The sequence below is a fragment of the Malus sylvestris genome, chromosome 8 (genome assembly GCF_916048215.2).
Source record: "Malus sylvestris chromosome 8, drMalSylv7.2, whole genome shotgun sequence".
Classification (NCBI taxonomy): Eukaryota; Viridiplantae; Streptophyta; class Magnoliopsida; order Rosales; family Rosaceae; genus Malus; species Malus sylvestris.
This window is the reverse complement of record NC_062267.1, coordinates 30,058,292-30,078,836: the sequence shown is the minus strand read 5'-3', so window position 1 is coordinate 30,078,836 and position 20,545 is coordinate 30,058,292. Positions and strand designations below refer to the sequence as shown.

The 20,545-nt window shown below is 39.6% G+C and overlaps 2 protein-coding genes across 2 annotated transcripts in view; one reads left to right on the top strand and one right to left on the bottom strand.

Moving 5' to 3' along the window:
• The window catches only part of LOC126632878 (uncharacterized), a 57,378-nt gene extending 41,802 nt beyond the window's left edge, over nucleotides 1–15,576 (top strand). Inside the window, exon 16 of the mRNA XM_050303409.1 lies at nucleotides 15,079–15,576. Within this exon, the coding sequence (XP_050159366.1) occupies nucleotides 15,079–15,158 (80 nt within the window). The 3' untranslated portion in view covers nucleotides 15,159–15,576. The remainder of the gene's footprint in view (nucleotides 1–15,078) is intronic.
• On the bottom strand, nucleotides 277–6,865 carry LOC126632879 (pentatricopeptide repeat-containing protein At1g56690, mitochondrial-like). The gene is made up of 5 exons (XM_050303412.1): nucleotides 6,426–6,865; nucleotides 4,912–5,014; nucleotides 3,592–3,630; nucleotides 827–3,269; nucleotides 277–707 (listed from the first exon to the last, which is right to left on the bottom strand). Exon 4 carries the CDS (start codon nucleotides 3,244–3,246, stop codon nucleotides 1,135–1,137), a length of 2,112 nt encoding a protein of 703 aa, XP_050159369.1. The 5' UTR covers nucleotides 3,247–3,269; nucleotides 3,592–3,630; nucleotides 4,912–5,014; nucleotides 6,426–6,865; the 3' UTR covers nucleotides 277–707; nucleotides 827–1,134.
• Nucleotides 15,577–20,545: the final 4,969 nt, after the last annotated feature.

The following is a 20,545-nucleotide window of genomic DNA, read 5'->3' as shown; positions in this document are numbered from 1 at the left end:
GAATTATATTTATTTTCATTAACAATGAAAAATGTGAATTTGAAACAAGCTCACACTCAGAAGGAGAAAAAGAGGAGCCTGGTTTAGCTCAATTCAAGTGAAGATCTTTTACCATGATCAATTAGAAATCCTAAACCAGTTCGAACTTGTTTTTGCTGTTTGGGCACAAGTTTTCGTTTTACTACTTTCTTCTTCAGTCTAAAGGGAAATACCTTTTTTCTTCTTTAACATCTTATAGAGGATTTCCTTGAAATAATAAACTGATAGACACCAGGATACAGTGCAAAATGCTTGTGTTTGAACGCTGTTTTCGGCAGCAACCGATGTGCAAACAATCAATAACAGGTTTCCAGCAAGGAGAGAAATCAACAAGTTTATACAAAAATTGTCAATATCAGTGATGCCCTTCAAATATTTTACAAGTATAATTTATTTATACTAACATCCCAACCATTCAATTGGCGGGAAACCTCTTTGACAAACTCAACCATGCATGCAAAAGTGCACTCGCTAGCATGGTTGTTGATAGCAGGGCATAGAGGAAACTATAAGTTTGATCCCAAAGAGATCACCTTAAGCTAGGAACCAGGGAAATTTAAAAGTATTTAAAAGATGACCTTTCTTGAATGAACTTCAGGGCAACAAAAGCTCTATGTTCGCCTTCCTCGGCTGATCTCACTGTGTATCATTCATGTCAAGTTCCAGCCCTGAATCATAAGGTGAACAGCGAATGTAGCACAAAATATTAGCCGAGTAACAGAACAAACAGTATAACAAAAACTAAAAAAAAAATCAATATTATGAACTTAGATTGAATACAACATACCTCCACACGAGAAAATTTTCACCTCATGCCATTTTCGCACAAGCATAAGTACTTCAAAACCGTTTCAAATCCAGAACCATCATTGTAGGCCTTACACCTTGAAGTTTACAAGCTTTTTTGGATAGCTAGTGCATACAAGTTATCGTATTTGAAAGTTCTCCCCATGTACCAACAAAGTTTTAGCAAGTTCTCCTCTTGGTTCTATATATAGGTGTCATTATCTGGAAGTATCAATTTCTGTCCTGGTCAATTAACACCGGTAGGCACAATTCCTGTCTCAAAACCAGACTCTCCCAATAAGTTTGGAATCACCAATAGTCTCCGCAAGAACACACACCATCCTTAAAATGATGAAATCTGTTAGCATCCCTCAAAACAATCTCTCTCTGTGTAACTTTAGCTATTAATTTAATTGCAGAATGGCAATCCCCACAAACCCGAAGGTTCTTCATCACACGAATTGGCATCCCTTTTGGCACCTTCAGAAGCCCATATGCTATGGCCAATTTCTCACTATGATAACCCAAGCTGTGCGCCTTCTCTTCTTCTTCTACATCATGCAATACAAAGCTCCCATCAGGGCAGTAACCAGCTTCTCTTAATAATACACCCAGTCTCTGTAACTCTCTCATGATCATCTCATGTTCTGGGTGTCCCGTGCTCTCTCCCCCAGTAAACATATGTACATTTTTCTCCACCGCAATCCAGCTACAGCCAGGTGACTTGCGAAGACTTCTTGCTCTCATGTTTTCCCTCACCTCTGCAACATCATGCCATCTACCCTGTGATGCATAAATATTTGATAGCAAGACGTAAGGCCCTGCTTTATCAGGCTCAAGCTCTGTAAGTTTCTTTGCTGCAACTTCCGCCAAGTCCATTTCCTTGTGCTGTCTGCATGCACCTAATAAGGCACCCCAAACAATCGCATCTGCTTCCACTGGCATCCTATTAATTAAATCCATTGCCTCCTTTACTTGCCCTGCTCGACCAAGCAGATCAACCATACATGCAAAATGTGCAGTTCCTGGCTCCACCTGGTACTTTGATTTCATCGTTTCAAAAATCTCAAGACCTTTTTCTACATTCCCACTATAGCTACACGCTGAAAGAACTCCAATAAAGGTGATTTCATCTGCTGCTATGCCCAAAGAGCACATCTCATCAAACACTTGTAGAGCTTTATCTCCTAAACCATGTTGGGCATAACCAGTGATCATTGAGTTCCACATAACAATATCCTTTGCAGAAAACCTGTCAAACACCTGTTTTGCCTTCACAAGGTTGCCACATTTAACATACATTGTCATCAATACTGAAGCAACATATACATCAAGATCAAACCGGTTCCTCACCAACTGGGCATGAATCTGTCGACCAAAATCAAGATTCGCCAAGCTGCCACAAACAGATAGAACACTTATCAAAGAAGGGAAATTCGGCCTTATATCTTCTCTTTGTATCAAAGCAAACAAGTCAAGGGCTTCAAATTCAAAACCTTTCCGTTCGTAAACTTTAATCATCGCACTCCATGTCCGATCATCCCTATCTCTCATATTATCAAAAACTTCCCTTGCCTTAGCTACCTCTCCATTTTGACCATACCCAAGTATCATGGCATTACAAGCAACAACTGACTTAATAGGCATTGCTTGAAAAAGCTCTGAAGCCTCTATGATCCGTCCACACTGAGTGTAACCTATCAGCATTGCTGTCCAAGACACCTCATTTTTCTCTGGCATCACTTCAAAAAGCTTTCTAGCAATATCCACTTGTTGGTTATGCACATATCCAGATACCATCATAGTCCAGGAAACAACATTCCTACGCGGCATCTCATCAAAAATCTCACGTGCTTCAGCCAAACGTCCAACCTGAAAATACCCACCAATCATATTCGTCCTTGCCACGACATCCTTGTCAGGCATCATATCATAAAGCCTACGGGCATCATCAATCCTACCCTCTTGAATCAGGCCACCCAACATCACTGTCCACGAAACAACATTCTTTTCAGGCATTTCCCAGAAGAGTGATTCAGCCTCCGAAATCATACCCTCTTGCACGTACCCTCGAACCATCGACGTCCACGAAACAATATTCCTTTCGGGCATTGAATCAAACACTTTCCTAGCCTCACTAAACATCCCATTCTTGACATACCCAGATATCAAACCATTCCAAGAAACTGTATTCCGCTCCTGCATTTTATCAAACAACCTCCGGGCTTCTCCTGGCTGATTACTTTGGAAGTAACCTCCCACCATTGAGTTCCAAGACACAATATTTTTATCGTGCATTTGATCAAACACCCTTCGGGCTTTCTCAATTTGGCCAACCCGAGCATACTGAGCAATCTGAGAATTGGCGGAAATTGCAATACCAGTGCCATATTTCCGAGATAGAATAAATCGAGCCAGCATTGTTACACTAAATATTGCACTACCTACATAAAGAAAACAATTATTCAGAGTTTACAGAGTAAAGGCTAGAGATCTAGTCTAATAAACCAGTTCCCTTTTTTTCCAACTCAACCTCCACAACAATACACAATTTCATTTTTACACGGAAAATACAAAGTGAAACATTAACAACCATATTACAAGGGAACTGTTATTAGCACTCCAAAAATCTCATTCTATACTCATTATTGGTGTATTTTTCTTTCTAATTATAGAAAATCTATAGTGCAAAATGAGATTTTTGGAGTGCCAATAACAATTCCCTATTACAAAATGGAATACAAATTACTCCAGACACAAGCACACCTCATATTCTTTCTTGTTTGCCAAGCTTTAGCTCCCACCCTACAGAAACACACAGATATCAATCATAAGCTAACTTTTGCACACGTAGATTCATACTTAAGTAAGTCAAATTTTATGCAGAAGAATTTTCAGAATGACCAAATTATACAAGCATGAAAAAGTAACTATTCAGGAGACGTATACTAATAAGAAAAATGTTAACCATTCCCATCATATTCGAATTACCAATTTGACATATTGTACTTTGCTAAAAATCAAACAATGACGAAGATGTGAGCAGAAAGGTATGAGAAAAAAAAAAGGGAACTTTAACGAAAAGCATCCGGTACTGTTCACTTTAACGAAAAACCACATTTTTACACTAAAAAGTCAATCCTGGTACTATTCATTTTACCCTTTATTTTGTCCTTATCATTAAAACTCAAAGTTTTCAAGCCCTTTTCATTAGTTTTCCTAAAAAAAAAATCACTTGTTAAGTTTGCTTTTATCACCAGTTACAGTATCATGAAACCTTCAAGCTAATGAACCTCTGAAAAGAAAACAAATTTGCTCCTTCACATGGCCAAGGATTTTAAATGTCACAAGCAACATCGGTTGTCATATCAAGCCATGGATCTTCTTGAAAATGGAAAGATCCAGAATAAGCGGCCAACCTGCTAGAGGGGACCCAGAGATATAGCAAGCAGCAAGGTTCCCCTTTTAGGACCGACTAGAACAAGGCAACTGTTATAGAAACAAACAGTAAACTCTCTTCCCTATTTGCTTGTAATGCTATGTTTCCCCCTCTCACTCTCTCTCGGGAAATGCCATCTCTTTCTAATTTCACCAATGTAATTCCAGCAAAACAATACTGTAATTTCTGGCAGCACTGAACACCGCCGCAATGGCTCAAAGTTCAGCTGATCAATAAAAGATGGGCAAATTCCATCCCCTCTTCATCAGATACCCAAATAGTTAACATTTCCATATCGCACTTCACGGACTCCCCTCTCTTCTGAATGCAACCATGCTCAATACCATAACCATATAATGACCTAAAACTAAACTACAATCCTAACAACTCTTATCAAAATTCACTTAAAAACCCCAAAAATGCAAAATTCTTTTCTCAAGTCCAGTGGTTTGACTTCATATTTCGTATTTATTTTTCCGGTTATTTCTAAATAACATGACTTTCACATATGGAATAGGAAACCCAACAGGAACATCAAAATTTGCTAATTAATCCATACGTAGGAATTCAAACCAGAAAAAAAAAAATCAACGGTCTAAAAAACTGAACAGAGTAAAAATATATGATCTGAGAACAAGAAATCTCACCTTCAAGCTGCCGCTGGTACTGTGTGTTCCAAGCCTCCAACTCTCGCCGTTGCCGCTGGAGAAATTTATGAGGGTATAGCAGGAATTCCGAAGCTTTTAAAACCTGCAACCTCTCTCAGTGGTAGCCAAAGTATTTATCAATAATAACCAAAATTTGACACCTAATTTTATAAATGTCATTTTTTATAAAATATTTCAAATATAACAGAAAAATGCCTAAATACCCTGAAAATTAAAACCATTAACATAAGAAACAAAACCCTATTAGAAGTTGAATCGTTCCAAAGAAATCCAAAACTAAATTGAAATTCCAACATGATGAGAATAACAGACTTGTATAATGAAAAGTGTGATCGATATGACAACTGATGTTGCTTGTGAATTCCTCGTCCCATTTCTTATACCCAAAGCAAATGGATGCCATGAATGATCGATCACACTTTTATATTTATTTTTATGTCTCCAACAGACACGATCAATGATGAACTTCGATCTGATCCAGCTAGCTAGCTATCATAAGCATATCTATAAAATTCTATATATAAATATATATGTTGCTTTATCTTTCAAAGTGTTCTTGTACTATTGTTAATTTTGATTTGCGTAGATGATAAATAAGAGGTAGTGTGATCCTTTGTATCCATTACACTTGTTTTAGATGAGTGATTAGTGAGGAAGAAACTACTACTAACTTAAATGAATTTCAAGAACCATTTTATCAGCAATTCACAAGCAGTTCAAAGATATATAGCAGAATCAACATACATGTGGGAGCAGTATCTTTCACGACCATAAAAGCAAAGAGAGCCAAATGACTCAAAAATTAACAAGCAACAAAACAGATCATTTTAGAGACAGCATAGTGTAGTATTAACAAGCAACAGAACAGATCATTTTAGAGTATAAGCATACTAAAAGTATAAACACTGATTACCAAATCTGCCTCAAAAAGTATATCTGTATGTATATCATGCTTCTTTACCAAATCTGCCTCAAAAGGTACTTAATATTCTTACAAATCTGCCTCAAAAATTAACAACTTAAAACTTAAAAGCAACAAAACGCATTTTGGGGTGTGCCAAATCCAGTTCTCAAATCCCATTCTTGAGAATTAAGTTGGTCTTGCCAGGCCAAGGCCATTGGTACAAGAGTTATCTTTGGGCTGTGACAACATTTAGACGGAAGGAGACGAAAAGAAACCATCAGTTATCTCTGTATAATGTATTTATATGAATCAGACAAATTCATTCACTAATTTCGTTTGAATGAATTATTGCATTCATATTTCTTCTCCAAGTTGTCAACGTCGAGGAGTGACATCGAAGGATGGAAATCTAATCCTAAACTCAGATTAACAGTTGCAGACTCATTTTCATGCTGTATTGTACTTGGCATCATCAGGAATAGTTTCTATGGAAGCAGTAACGGAACTTATTCACGAAATAGCCAAAGTCTTACATATGTTTCATCCAAGTAAATAGCCAAATTAAGAAGACAAAATCGATTCATCGAACCTGGAGTGGAATCTGGAGAATGCAGAGATGTAGAGACGACCAGAGCAGAGATGACAAGAATGATTCCGTCCAGGCGTCCACTGCACGAGGGAGGAGAAAAGAGATACTGAGAGAGGCTACCGGAAGAACATACGGCGGAAGAGAGGGGCTAGGAAGAACAAACGGCGAGTTGCGAGAGAGGGTTACGGGAGTGGGGGAGAAAGGGATGAGGGTTTTTGTTTTGATCAGATGGTAAATTAGAAAATATTGGAAAATATAAGGGGTTTTATTGTAATAATACTGAGAATTTTCGTATGTTTGTATTAAACTATGTAAATTTTTGACCGAAACCAAAGTCCAGTTAGGTGGTAATGAATTTGGGAGGGGGATGCATACATTTCCTCACTCAGTCACTAATCTGCTTCCTTTCAAGATTCAATTCGAACAAGTTGTAGTACACCAAAACAAACCCACGCGCCTGCAGGCTGCACAGAGAAGGATGTTTCAGTCTCTTCTTCGATGTAGATTCAGCAGCACGACCCCTTCATCTCTCAAACGAATAATCACCGCAGTCCCCAATGTCTACAAAACCCACGCACTCTCACTCCTCCCCCCTAAACAACATCTGCAGCAGCGGCGGCGGCGGTGCCACGACTGGGAGGGCACGCTTGGAGGCGGAGGCGGAGGAGGAGGAGGAGGAGGAGGGAGTGGAGAGTACGATCCAATTGTGTATAATAAAATTAGGTATGTGCTCAAATTTTATTATGTACTACATTTATAGTATTATTCTAGGTATTCATCAAATGTGGCTGGGTTTGAAATTGAATGTACCAGCTCCCACTGATTTTGTGACCAAGTCTCAAATCTAAATTTGCACCATACTCTATTGGAAGGAGAATTGAAGTCTAAAACCTCGCTGAAAAACTGAGAATATCAAATGCGTTGCTTTTGATTTTATTTATTGTTTGCTTATCTACTCTGGCTCAAGGAGGTCGGTGGATAAGTGAAACTTGTTCAAAACCGGGTGAAAACTGAAAACCAGTAGATAGACAAGAAATATGCAACAACAACAACAACAACAACAACAAAGCCTTTTCCCACTAAGTGGGGTCGGCTATATAAATCCTAGAACGCCATTGCGCTCGGTTTTGTGTCATGTCCTCCGTTGGATCCAAGTACTCTAAGTCTTTTCTTAGAGTCTCTTCCAAAGTTTTCCTAGGTCTTCCTCTACCCCTTCGGCCCTGAACCTCTGTCCCGTAGTCACGTCTTCAAACCGGAACGTCAGTCGGCCTTCTTTGCACATGTCCAAATCACCAGAGCCGATTTTCTCTCATCTTTCCTACAATTTCGGCTACTCCTACTTTACCTCGGATATCCTCCTTCCCAATCTTATCCTTTCTCGTGTGCCCACACATCCCACGAAGCATCCTCATCTCCGCTACACCCATTTTGTGTACGTGTTGATGTTTCACCACCCAACATTCTCTGCCATACACCATCGCTGGCCTTATTGCCGTCCTATAAAATTTTCCCTTGAGCTTCAGTGGCCTACGACGGTCACACAACACGCCGGATGCACTCTTTCCATCCAGCTCGTATTCTATGGTTGAGATCTCCATCTAATTCTCCGTTCTCTTGCAAGATAGATCCTAGGTAACGAAAACGGTCGCTTTTTGTGATCTTCGCTAGATTGCTCCAGTCATTAGTGTGGATAAGTATATAAATGGATAGAGATAGGAAAGCAAACACAAGATGTACGTGGTTCACCCAGATTGGCTACGTCCACGGAATAGAAGAGTTCTCATTAATTGTGAAGGGTTTACAAAAGTACATAGGTTCAAGCTCTCCTTTAGTGAGTACAAGTGAATGATTTAGTACAAATGACATTAGGAAATATTGTGGGAGAATGATCTCGTAATCACGAAACTTCTAAGTATCGGAGTGTGGTGTCGTCTTGACTTGCCTTATCTGTCTCATAGGTAGATGTGGCATCTTCTCTGGAAGTACTCTTCCTCCATCCAGGGGTGGTATCTTTAACTGGTGGAGATGCACAAGGTAATGTATCAATTTCACTTGAAGCTTACTTGTAGTTTTAGGCTTGGTCAAGCGCAATACAAACCATGTAGTAGGAGTCCCCCAAGTCGCCGAGCTAGGGGGTCTGCTGAAAGAGGTGACAGACAAGGTAAGCAATCAGAGCTCCGACTGATTGTTCACCTTCTCCCCATCTTGCAGCAGCATGAAGGATAAAGAGAAGAAAGATGAGAAGAGATGATATGAGATACTTTTGCTTTTGAAGAAGTAACTTTCCACAGGCTTATTCTTGAACTGAGCTGGAGGGTTTTCTGGTTTCCTCCAGAGTATAAGGCCGACTGAAGAATTTGAGGGTCAAAACAAGTCCATCAAATCTAGAGTACGTTCCACCCTGCTGATATGGGATACTTTTGCTTTTGACAGAGTAATGGATGTATCGGCACGTGTGCTGATACGCTTGTCTCCACATGCTTCCTTGTATCCTTCGCACTTGCCCTATCTGTTCCTCAAGCAGATGCGGAATCTTCCCTGGAAACATAAGATGTTGAAGATGAGTACTCGAGAGCAATGACAGGTAAGTAATCAAGTAAGGGGTTCCAGGCAGTCAGTTCCTGGCTGGAAGCTTGATTCCAAGTGCTGACTGATTGCTCTCTTTCTCCTTGTCTTGCAGGTAAAAACAAGGCCAAAAGAAAAAACAGGGAAAAAGCATGATATGGGATACTCTTGCTTTTAACCCTGATGATATGAGATATTCTTGCTCTAGTATAGCTTGTTTGCAGAGGTATTATCGGGGGGAAAGAAAGCTGAATATTTCGAAAGGCTTTGTTGGGAGTGCCCTCTCAGATATGATGAAGGGTTGAGCATTTTTGCAGGTCTGCCTGTCCGTTGGGGATGGAGGTCGACATATATAGGGGTCTCCCTAACAACAAGTAGTAATGCTATTCCTTTACCCTGCTTGGTCATAGCACGGTAGTGGGAGCTGCCAGTTTCACATGTTTTAACTCTGTCAGAGCACTTTGAAAAAGTGGTCTGTGGTATCTGGCTCTCGAGATTCGGAGAACGATGCCTCTTTGATTTTTGAGAAAGCAATCATGCTGGGGGTCTGACTCTCGAGATTCGGAGAGCAGTGTCTCTTCGATTTTTGAGGAAGTAATCATGTTGGGAGTCTGGCTCTCGAGATTCGGAGGGCGGTGCCTCTTCGATTTTGGAGCAAGCAATCTTGTTGGGAGTGTTGTCTCGAATGTGAGTAAAGGTTGGACATGTTTGCTAGTCTACCTTGCCACGAAGCACAAAGGTTGACACACAGGGACTTTCCAATTATCCAGCAATGGTACTGTTCCTTTACCCTCTCTTCAATTTTGAGAAAGTAGTCATGTTGGGAGTCTGGCTCTCGAGATTCGGAGGACGGTGCCTCTTCGATTTTGGAGCAAGCAATCTTGTTGGGACTGTTTTCTCGAATGTGAGTAAAGGTTGGGCATGTTTGCTAGTCTACCTTGCCACGAAGCACAGAGGTTGACACACAGGGACTTTCCAATTATCCAGCAGTGGTATTGTTCCTTTACCCTTGTGGGTAATAATATGGTAGCTAGACCTTCAAAATTTATGTGTCTAAACTTTGTTAGTGCTGTTTCTTTGCTATTCTTTTACCTTTCTTGGTCAGAGCGATGTAGTGGGAGCTGCAAGCTTCACGTGCTCAACTTTGGCAGAGAACTTTGGCAAAGTGATCTGTGGTACCCATGAGTTATTGTTGCGTGTGGGTGGTTGAACAGTAAGATTCATGTGCTTTCTACTTCACCAGAAGTCTTCGACAGAATGCCCATAAATTCTGCAAAGCTGAGTGTGCGTGTGACAGGTGCTGACAAGGCTAGAAAAGTAGGTGCCTCTTCGATTTCTGAGATCGGCCCTCGTGGTCTCTGAGCAGCCCAGCTTTTGAGAAAGCGAGCGCCTCTTCGATTGATTCGGAGAACGGTGCCTCACCGATTTTTGAGAAAGCAATCATGCTGGGGGTCTGGCTCTCGAGATTCGGGGAGCAATGTCTCTTCGATTTTTGAGAAAGTAATCATGTTGGGAGAGTGGCTCTCGAGATTCGGAGGGCGGTGCCTCTTCGATTTTGGAGCAAGCAATCTTGTTGGGAGTGTTTTCTCGAATGTGAGTAAAGGTTGGGCATGTTTGCTAGTCTACCTTGCCACGAAGCACAGAGGTTGACACACAGGGACTTTCCAATTATCCAGCAATGGTACTGTTCCTTTACCCTCTCTTCGATTTTTAAGAAAGTAGTCATGTTGGGAGTCTGGCTCTTTAGATTCGGAGGACGGTGCCTCTTCGATTTTGGAGCAAGCAATCTTATTAGGAGTGTTTTCTCGAATGTGAGTAAAGGTTGGGCATGTTTGCTAGTCTACCTTGCCACGAAGCACAGAGGTTGACATACATGGACTTTCCAATTATCCAGCAGTGGTACTGTTCCTTTACCCTTGTGGGTAATAATATGGTAGCTAGACCTTCAAAATTTATAGGTCTAAACTTTGTTAGTGCTGTTTCTTTGCTATTCTTTTACCCTTCTTGGTCAGAGCGATGTAGTGGGAGCTGCAAGCTTCACGTGCTCAACTTTGGCAGAGAACTTTGGCAAAGTTATCTGTGGTACCCATGAGCTATTGTTGCGTGTGGGAAGTGGGTGATTGAACAGTAAGATTCATGTGTTTTCTACTTCCCCAGAAGTCTTTGACAGAATGCCCATAATTTCCGCAAAGCTGAGTGTGCGTGTGACAGGTGCTGACAAGGCTGGAAAAGTAGGTGCCTCTTCGATTTCTGAGATCGGCCCTCGTGGTCTCTAGGGAGCCCAGCTTTTGAGAAAGCGAGCGCCTCTTCGATTTCTGAGATCGGCCTTCGTGGTCTTTGAGCAGCCCAACTTTTGAGAAAGCAAACGGCTCTTCGATTTCTGAGATCAACCCTCGTGATCTCTAAGCAGCCCAACTTTTGAGAAAGCAAACGCCTCTTCGATTTCTGAGCAGGCGCCTCTTTGATTTCTGAAGCTCCGTCGAGTGCAGATTTTTATAGGGGTTGGCATTAAGTTCCAAAGCACACTTGAATCTCCACCAGTAGAAGCTTCATTCTTGCACTTCTAAGATCTTGATTTGTCCGACCTCTTCTCTCTTCAACACCTTTGAAAATGTCTGGCCCCTCCGACCGTCGTTTTGACTTGAACCTTGTTGAAGAGGCAGCCCCGCCTTCTCCAGACAACATATGGCGCCCATCCTTCGTCTCCCCAACTGGTCCTCTTACCGTTGGGGCTTCCGTGATGAAGAATGATATGACCGCTGCGGTGGTGGCCAGGAACCTTCTCACTCCCAAAGATAACAGACTACTTTCCAAACGGTCTGATGAGTTAGCTGTTAAGGATTCGCTGGCTCTCAGTGTTCAGTGTGCAGGTTCTGTGTCTAATATGGCCCAACGCCTATTTGCTCGAACCCGCCAAGTTGAATCATTGGCGGCTGAAGTGATGAGTCTCAAACAGGAGATTAGAGGGCTCAAGCATGAGAATAAACAGTTGCACCGGCTCGCACATGACTATGCTACAAACATGAAGAGGAAGCTTGACCAGATGAAGGAAACTGATGGTCAGGTTTTACTTGATCATCAGAGATTTGTGGGTTTGTTCCAAAGGCATTTATTGCCTTCGTCTTCTGGGGCTGTACCGCGTAATGAAGCTCCAAATGATCAACCTATGATGCCTCCTCCTTCTAGGGTTCTGTCCAGTACTGAGGCTCCAAATGATCCCCCTCCGGTGCCTTCTCTTTCTGGGGCTCTACCGACTGCTGAGACTTCTCCTAAGCAACCTTTGTGAAGGCTCCCTCTTGTGTGTTTATTTTGACTCATGTATATATACATATTTGTAGCTTATCGGGGATATCAATAAATAAGCTTTCCTTCATTTCAACGTATTGTGTTAAATACACCAAAGCCTTCTTCGCTAAGTTCTTTGAATTTTCTTTTGTTGAAGCTTGTATGTTGAAGCTTTCTGAGTGGAGCATGTAGGTTGGGGTAGTGTTCCCTTAATTTCCCGAGTGAGGAAAACTTCTTGGTTGGAGACTTGGAAAATCCAAGTCACTGAGTGGGATCGGCTATATGAATCTTAGAACGCCATTGTGCTCGATCCTGTGTCATGTCCTTCGTTAGATCCAAGTACTCTAAGTCTTTTCTTAGAGTCTCTTCCAAAGTTTTCCTAGGTCTTCCTCTACCCCTTCGGCCCTGAACCTCTGTCCCATAGTCGCATCTTCTAATCGGAGCGTCAGTAGGCCTTCTTTGCACATGTCCAAACCACCGTAACCGATTTTCTCTCATCTTTCCTTCAATTTCGGCTACTCCTACTTTACCCCGGATATCCTCATTCCTAATCTTATCCTTTCTCGTGTGCCCACACATCCAACGAAGCATCCTCATCTCCGCTACACCCATTTTGTGTACGTGTTGATGTTTCACCGCCCAACATTCTGTGCCATACAGCATCGCCGGCCTTATTGCCGTCCTATAAAATTTTCCCTTGAGCTTCAGTGGCATACGGCGGTCACACAACACGCCGGATGCACTCTTCCACTTCATCCATCTAGCTTGTATTCTATGGTTGAGATCTCCATCTAATTCTCCGTTCTTTTGCAAGATAGATCCTAGGTAACGAAAACGGTCGCTCTTTGGTATTTCTTGATCTCCGATCCTCACCCCTAACTCGTTTTGGCCTCCATTTGCACTGAACTTGCACTCCATATATTCTGTCTTTGATCGGCTTAGGCGAAGACCTTTAGATTCCAACACTTCTCTCCAAAGGTTAAGCTTTGCATTTACCCCTTCCTGAGTTTCATCTATCAACACTATATCGTCTGCGAAAAGCATACACCAAGGAATATCATCTTGAATATGTCCTGTTAACTCATCCATTACCAACGCCAAAAGGTAAGGACTTAAGGATGAGCCTTGATGTAATCCTACAGTTATGGGAAAGCTTTCGGTTTGTCCTTCATGAGTTCTTACGGCAGTCTTTGCTCCTTCATACATATCCTTTATAGCTTGGATATATGCTACTCGTACTCCTTTCTTCTCTAAAATCCTCCAAAGAATGTCTCTTGGGACCCTATCATACGCTTTTTCCAAATCTATAAAGACCATGTGTAAATCCTTTTTCCCATCTCTATATCTTTCCATCAATCTTCGTAAGAGATAGATTGCCTCCATGGTTGAGCGCCCTGGCATGAACCCGAATTGGTTGTCCGAAACCCGTGTCTCTTGCCTCAATCTATGCTCAATGACTCTCTCCCAGAGCTTCATTGTATGACTCATTAGCTTAATACCCCTATAGTTCATGCAATTTTGTACGTCGCCCTTATTCTTGTAGATAGGCACCAAAGTGCTCGTTCGCCACTCATTTGGCATCTTCTTCGTTTTCAAAATCCTATTGAAAAGGTCAGTGAGCCATGTTATACCTGTCTCTCCCAAAACTTTCCACACTTCGATTGGTATATCGTCTGGGCCTATTGCTTTTCTATGCTTCATCTTCTTCAAAGCTACAACCACTTCTTCCTTCCGGATTCGACGATAAAAGGAGTAGTTTCTACACTCTTCTGAGTTACTCAACTCCCCTAAAGAAGCACTCCTTTCATGTCCTTCATTGAAAAGATTATGAAAATAACCTCTCCATCTGTCTTTAACCGCGTTCTCTGTAGCAAGAACCTTTCCATCCTCATCCTTGATGCACCTCACTTGGTTTAGGTCCCTTGTCTTCTTTTCCCTTGCTCTAGCTAGTTTATAGATATCCAACTCTCCTTCTTTGGTATCTAGTCGTTTATACATATCGTCGTAAGCCGCTAACTTAGCTTCTCTGACAGCTTTCTTCGCCTCTTGCTTCGCTTTTCTATACCTTTCACCATTTTCATCGGTCCTCTCCTTGTATAAGGCTTTACAACATTCCTTCTTAGCCTTCACCTTTGTTTGTACCTCCTCATTCCACCACCAAGATTCCTTTTGGTGTGGGGCAAAGCCCTTGGACTCTCCTAATACCTCTTTTGCTACTTTTCGGATACAACTAGCCATGGAATCCCACATTTGGCTAGCTTCCCCCTCTCTATCCCACACACATTGGGTGATTACCTTCTCTTTGAAAATGGCTTGTTTTTCTTCTTTTAGATTCCACCATCTAGTTCTTGGGCACTTCCAAGTCTTGTTCTTTTGTCTTACTCTTTTGATATGTACATCCATCACCAACAAGCGATGTTGATTAGCCACGCTCTCTCCTGGTATAACTTTGCAATCCTTACAAGTTATACGATCCCCTTTCCTCATTAGAAGAAAATCTATTTGTGTTTTTGATGACCCACTCTTGTAGGTGATCACATGTTCTTCTCTCTTCTTAAAGAAGGTGTTGGCTAAGAAGAGATCATATGCCATTGCAAAATCCAAGATAGCTTCCCCATCCTCGTTTCTCTCCCCAAGACTTAAAGACAATATCCTCTCCTTCTGAAAGTGGATATTATATTACTAGAGATGGATCTTTCTGCATTCAAGAAATGGTGTTCCAAATTTCTGCACTTCAATACACACAAGCCCTTTGTATTGGGCATATATGTTCTTGTGAATACTTTCACTCTAACTGGTGCAGCCAGGGGAGCCGAGTCTAATAATTCTGCTGAGGCCTCCAATGCACCTATGGCACGTCAAAGCACGGCAGTCTACTTATAACCAAGCAAGCGATAATGTACAGCTGAGGGGTAAGAACACATTTGCAACTCCCAGGAATATCCTTGCACTTGGTCATAGTACGAATAAACCAAAAACTGAGGAACAGGATGATGAAAAGCCAAAATCCATTGATGAGTTCAGAAACATGTTCCGCAAAGATTAGGGCCTTCTTACTGGGTTCCGTAACTTTACTGCAAAGTACTAGCAACTTTCTTTTTTTGGATACAACACAAATACGGCAAATCAAATACCTGTATTCAGAATCGCCATCCTCGGCCATGCTTTGGGTTGACAGCCCTCTTTTGCTGAAGTAGGTATAAATTGAATCTGTTACCTGTTACAGAACGTAATTGAGGTTTAATTTTCCGAATACATTTGTTCATGAGATGGTTGCTGGTAATTCCGGCCATTTGTTTTATTCCCCGTCTTTATTTGGCTGTCAATGTCCGACCGGTAAATGAGTAGGATAATCCTTACTTGTTCATATTTGTGCATAGCTGATATTTTCTTTTCCTGGCCATTGTTTCTTCATGTTGGCATACCGATAATTCTTTCTTTATAACGGTTTCCTTTGGCTTGCACCCAAAAATTCTCCATGGCAAGTGGATTGTAGCTCAAGTGGTTAATCTTAGAGCATTTACCATGCACCCTTTAGCTAGGTTCGTATCCCTCTTACCCCAATATTGCTTTGTATCAAAAATTTTGTAATATTAGCATGGGAATTAATCTTAAGCACTCTCAACACAATGATGTTGCTTACCAATTATAAACATTGAGTAAAAAACATGAGGTAGTGGAGAGTTCATAAAGAGTTATACTTTAAAAAAATCTTCCTAGCATTTCCCTTGCATTTATTATAATTTGGGGTTTTTTATTTATTTATTTAAATATAGTGAGTTGACTGAATTTAAATCAAAATACCGCTAGAAAAATAGCACCGCACTTAGTGGTGGATTATGTGTACTAGCTATGATTTAGATGCAAGTGTAATGGAAGATTATCCAAGTTGTAGGATTTTCTCTTCAACCAAATAAATATGGGATTCAAACCATCCCATTTCCCTTACCATTAATTAGAATAATCATATCAATTCCAATGAAAAAAAAATGATTTTTAGAGAAAAATTGTGAGTAAACGCATTACGCATAGTTGCCTAAATGCAAAATAATTTCCCCACTATCTCTTATAGAAAAATTGGATAATTTGAGTCTATTATGTGTATCAAGGCAGTCAAATGTTTCAATCCCATGGAATCTCTTATAGAAAAATTGGATAATTTGAGTCTATTATGTGTATCAAGGCAGTCAAATGTTTCAATCCCATGGAATCTCGTAATATCACACGTATCTCCCTCTATCACAAACCCGTGCGCACACATAAGGAACCAAGTAGTATCATCCCAGTGTTCATTGGTGGGATTTATCCTCTCCTTGTGCTACAGCTACTTATTCTCATACCTTTCTAAGCTTCCTTGTTATAGGTTTTGTTAAAAGAGGTTTTGACTTGTTTTTAAGAATTCTTTAGTGGTTAGGGTTTGGCCTCATGTTCCCCTGACATATTGTATTTTTCTTGTTTATCAATAAATTCTTCTTAAAGTCACTTCCCATGATAGCAATATTGGAGTGGGATGGACTTTACGGCCAAATTAAAAATAAATAAATAAATTCTTGTTTATCAACATATTTGATTTAGATAAGATCGCTTTATAACTTATTTATTGTGTATATAATTATGAATATGTCCTAGCTAACACAAAAAAGAAAAATATGGCTAGTTGACTCTTGTTTTATCATCTCATCCATCCCTACGAGAAATCACAACGAAACTCTCCATTTTCAGCTTCTTAATAAAGTTTAAATAGTCTTTAACAAGCTCTAGATGTGAAGGGAAAATAAAATGGAGAAATTTCAAAAATATCTTCAAAACTTAAAATATGTTTTCAACCAACTAAACGTCGTTAAAACCCTGTAAACCATCCTTAAAAGCAACAAATAAGAGTCAATTTAGAATTATCTCATTGTTCCCTTCTGAAAAAGTTTCTTAGGTTGAGATAGACACGACAACTCAAGAGAAGCTATTTAGTATCACGCTAGCATTTACTTTGTTAATTTGATGTTCTAGTCTAGCGTCTAAACACATATAAAATAGCGCATCTGATTAGTAAATTGATAGCACAATAACTACACATTTGAGCTCATTTGACAAATTATATCATCTCCTGATGTGCCTAAATATGTGCCTAAATATGGAATGACAATGCTTAGACAGATGAAAAAAGTTGGAAACAGAGGGATTAGATGCAATTTTGTTTCTCTTTCCCTCACTCCCCCCGCCTTTATCAATGTCTGAATCATGCGTGAGGACATGGTGGTGGGGTTGGAAGGAAGGAGGTGGTGGATACTAACGGACTGTGTAAAAGGAAAGGTAGTCTCTCCTTTTTTTTTTCTTTCAGTTTTTGCTTGCTTTGAATCTTATGCTTTACCCAAGGATATTAAGCTTTACTTTGGTCCCTTAATATATATATGTATGTTTGTGTGTGTGTGTGTGTGGCATTCGGATCTAAGTCCAGACAAAATTATAAAGGGGTGGGAATGTTCCCAGCGATTGGCTGACTAGTCTTTTCCTTTAGTATGTCAAAGCCGCAGTGTTTGATTCTGCGATAAGATCATAAGAGTACGTTACGTAGGGCTCTGGAAAATCAATATTATCAAACCACACATTCTTAAAGCTTGGAAGTTACATGTCATTTAGAATTACAATCTAACGGTATTCCTTTTTACTTTTAACTTGTAATTAAGTGAGGGGTTTAGGCTCGCAAGTTACAACGCATATATATGCACTCAACTTTTCAAATGCTTAGTTACCAACGGAAGGCATAATGAAACAGAAATGCCTAGGATTGATTATCACGCCTTTAAGATCATCCCCAAAAGCCCCCAAAGAAAACAAGAAGATGTATCATTACCCACAACCCTCTATGTTGTTCCTGAAAGCAACCTAGAAGGATGTCATTATATGCAGACAACTCACCCACTCTCAATTACTGCAGAGTGCAGATCTATACGTAACCACAATGAGGCTTCTAACTGGAAACACACCAGGTAATTAATCGGCCACACAATTTTAGGAAATGTGGACTCGGTTAAGACACTTGGATATCATTTCTATACATAGATATTTGATACACACACACACACACACACACACACATTTGTGTGTATAACCTCCGTGGCTATATTACCAATTAATCCTTGCATGCCTTAATTTTATCAGATAAAATTTTCATAGATAATGCAGTATATATTTATAAGAATTGAAATTACCGTCGAATAACCTGACTTTGAAGCAAAAATCTATAGAAAAAAAAAAAGAATTGTGCGTTTGAGTTGTCAAAATGCCTTTATGAGCATCACACGTCGTTTTGGGTACAAGTGAATCAATCAAGGGCACGAAAATAATAAATGCGGTTGATCTAAGGAATGTGAAATATATAACTTACTTTGCTTTTAAAAATATGTGAGAAAGTAAATTTGGAAATAAACCATGTGATGTGAGTAGGGATATAGAATGATGGCCTGCAAGACTGCCAGTGCGAGTTCTGGATATATATCCTGGCATGCAGTTGAAGAAAAGAAAACGCTACCTATTTCTGCACAAAGGCAAATTAAGGGAACCAAAACACATTAAAGCAAGAGATATCCGCTCTGCTTTATGTTACTTATGCATGCTTTAGTTTATAAGAAGGAGAAATTAGGTTTTTATCATTCCTTTTACTACTCCATTAATTAAAATTATATTCCTTTTCAAATTTTTATCAAGGTTTTTGGGTATTAATAACATCATTAATTATTTCAATAATAAAATATTTTTTTATTTAAATATATTCATTTAATGTTAAAAATATTACAATTAGTATATTTATATTTATGACTAAATTTTTTATCATATATTTTTAGTTTTAGTTTGTCCCCATTATTAATTTGTAATTCTTTTTTAACTCGTACCAATTTTCTTTTCAGTTTTAATTTGTACTCATATATTAATTTCTTTTTGTGCCCATATTTTTTAAAGTTTATTTGTAATTGTACCCATATTGTAACATCCCACATCGTCTAGGGGTGAGGATCATGTAAGCCTTATATGTATATTTTTATCTTTACCTAGCACGTGACCTTTTGGGAACTCATTGGCTTCGGGTTCCATCGGAACTCCGAAGTTAAGTGAGTTCGCGCGAAAGCAATCCTATAATGGGTGACCCACTAGGAAGTTCTCGTGTGAGTTCCCAGAAACAAAATCGTGAGGGCGTGGTCGGGGCCCAAAGAGGACAATATTGTGCTACAGCGTAGTCGAGCCCGGGATGTGGTGGGGGCCCGGGCCGAGATGTGACAATTTGATATCAGAGTCAATCCCTGGCCGGAAGTGTGTCGACAAAGATGTCGGGGCCGTGAGGTGGATTGTAACATCTTACATCGCTCAGGGGTGAGGATCATGTAAGCCTTATATATATACTCTCATCTTTACCTAGCACGAGGTTTTTTGGGAACTCACTAGCTTCGGGTTCCATCGGAACTCCGAAGTTAAACGAGTTCGCGCGAGAGCAATTCTATGATAGGTGACCCACTTGGAAGTTCTCGTATGAGTTCCCAAAAACAAATCCATGATGGCGTAGTCGGGGTCCAAAGCGGACAATATTGTGTTACGGTTGAGTCGAGCCCGGGATGTGGTACCGGTGGGGGACCGGGCCGGGATGTGACACATATATATTTTTTATTTGTACTTTTTATTTTGCTAAATGTACCCATGCTAATTATATGTACCCATTCATGTAAAACTTTTTAATCTTAAAATGTAAATATACCAATTTGTTATATGTAAAATGTACCCCTTTTTTATATAAAATCTATTCAATTTTGTTCTAATCCATTTTTAAACTTATATGAGTAAATTCTTTTTCTTTGATTTTAAAATGTATCCATGTCAAGTTTAATCGAAGAAATTTACTAATGTTATTAAGCCTAATATATATATATTTTTTTTGTGATTTTGAAGAATGTACCCATATTTTGATACAATAAATTTTTTGATTACTTTTTGATGAATGTACCCATGTTTATATATACACACAAAACAATAGTATATTTATATTTTAATATTTTTAATCCCACAAATTATGATTTTTTTATTTAAAATCTCACTTATATAAACAACTAAAATTTCTAATTTTTAATTTAAAAAATATAGTAATGTACATAGAAATAAATTATCACATTAATTTCAAGGACCTCGATTAAAATTAAAAACCAACAAAATTTATATCAAAGAATATTTATAATTAAAAATCACATCCAAAGTCTCTAATAAGATGACGATCCCAGTCCCAGTCCCAG

What these genes read in the sequence shown, in the direction of transcription:
- LOC126632879 (XM_050303412.1), bottom strand. Translation starts at nt 3,246, where the DNA reads ATGCTGGCTCGATTTATTCTATCTCGGAAATATGGCACTGGTATTGCA.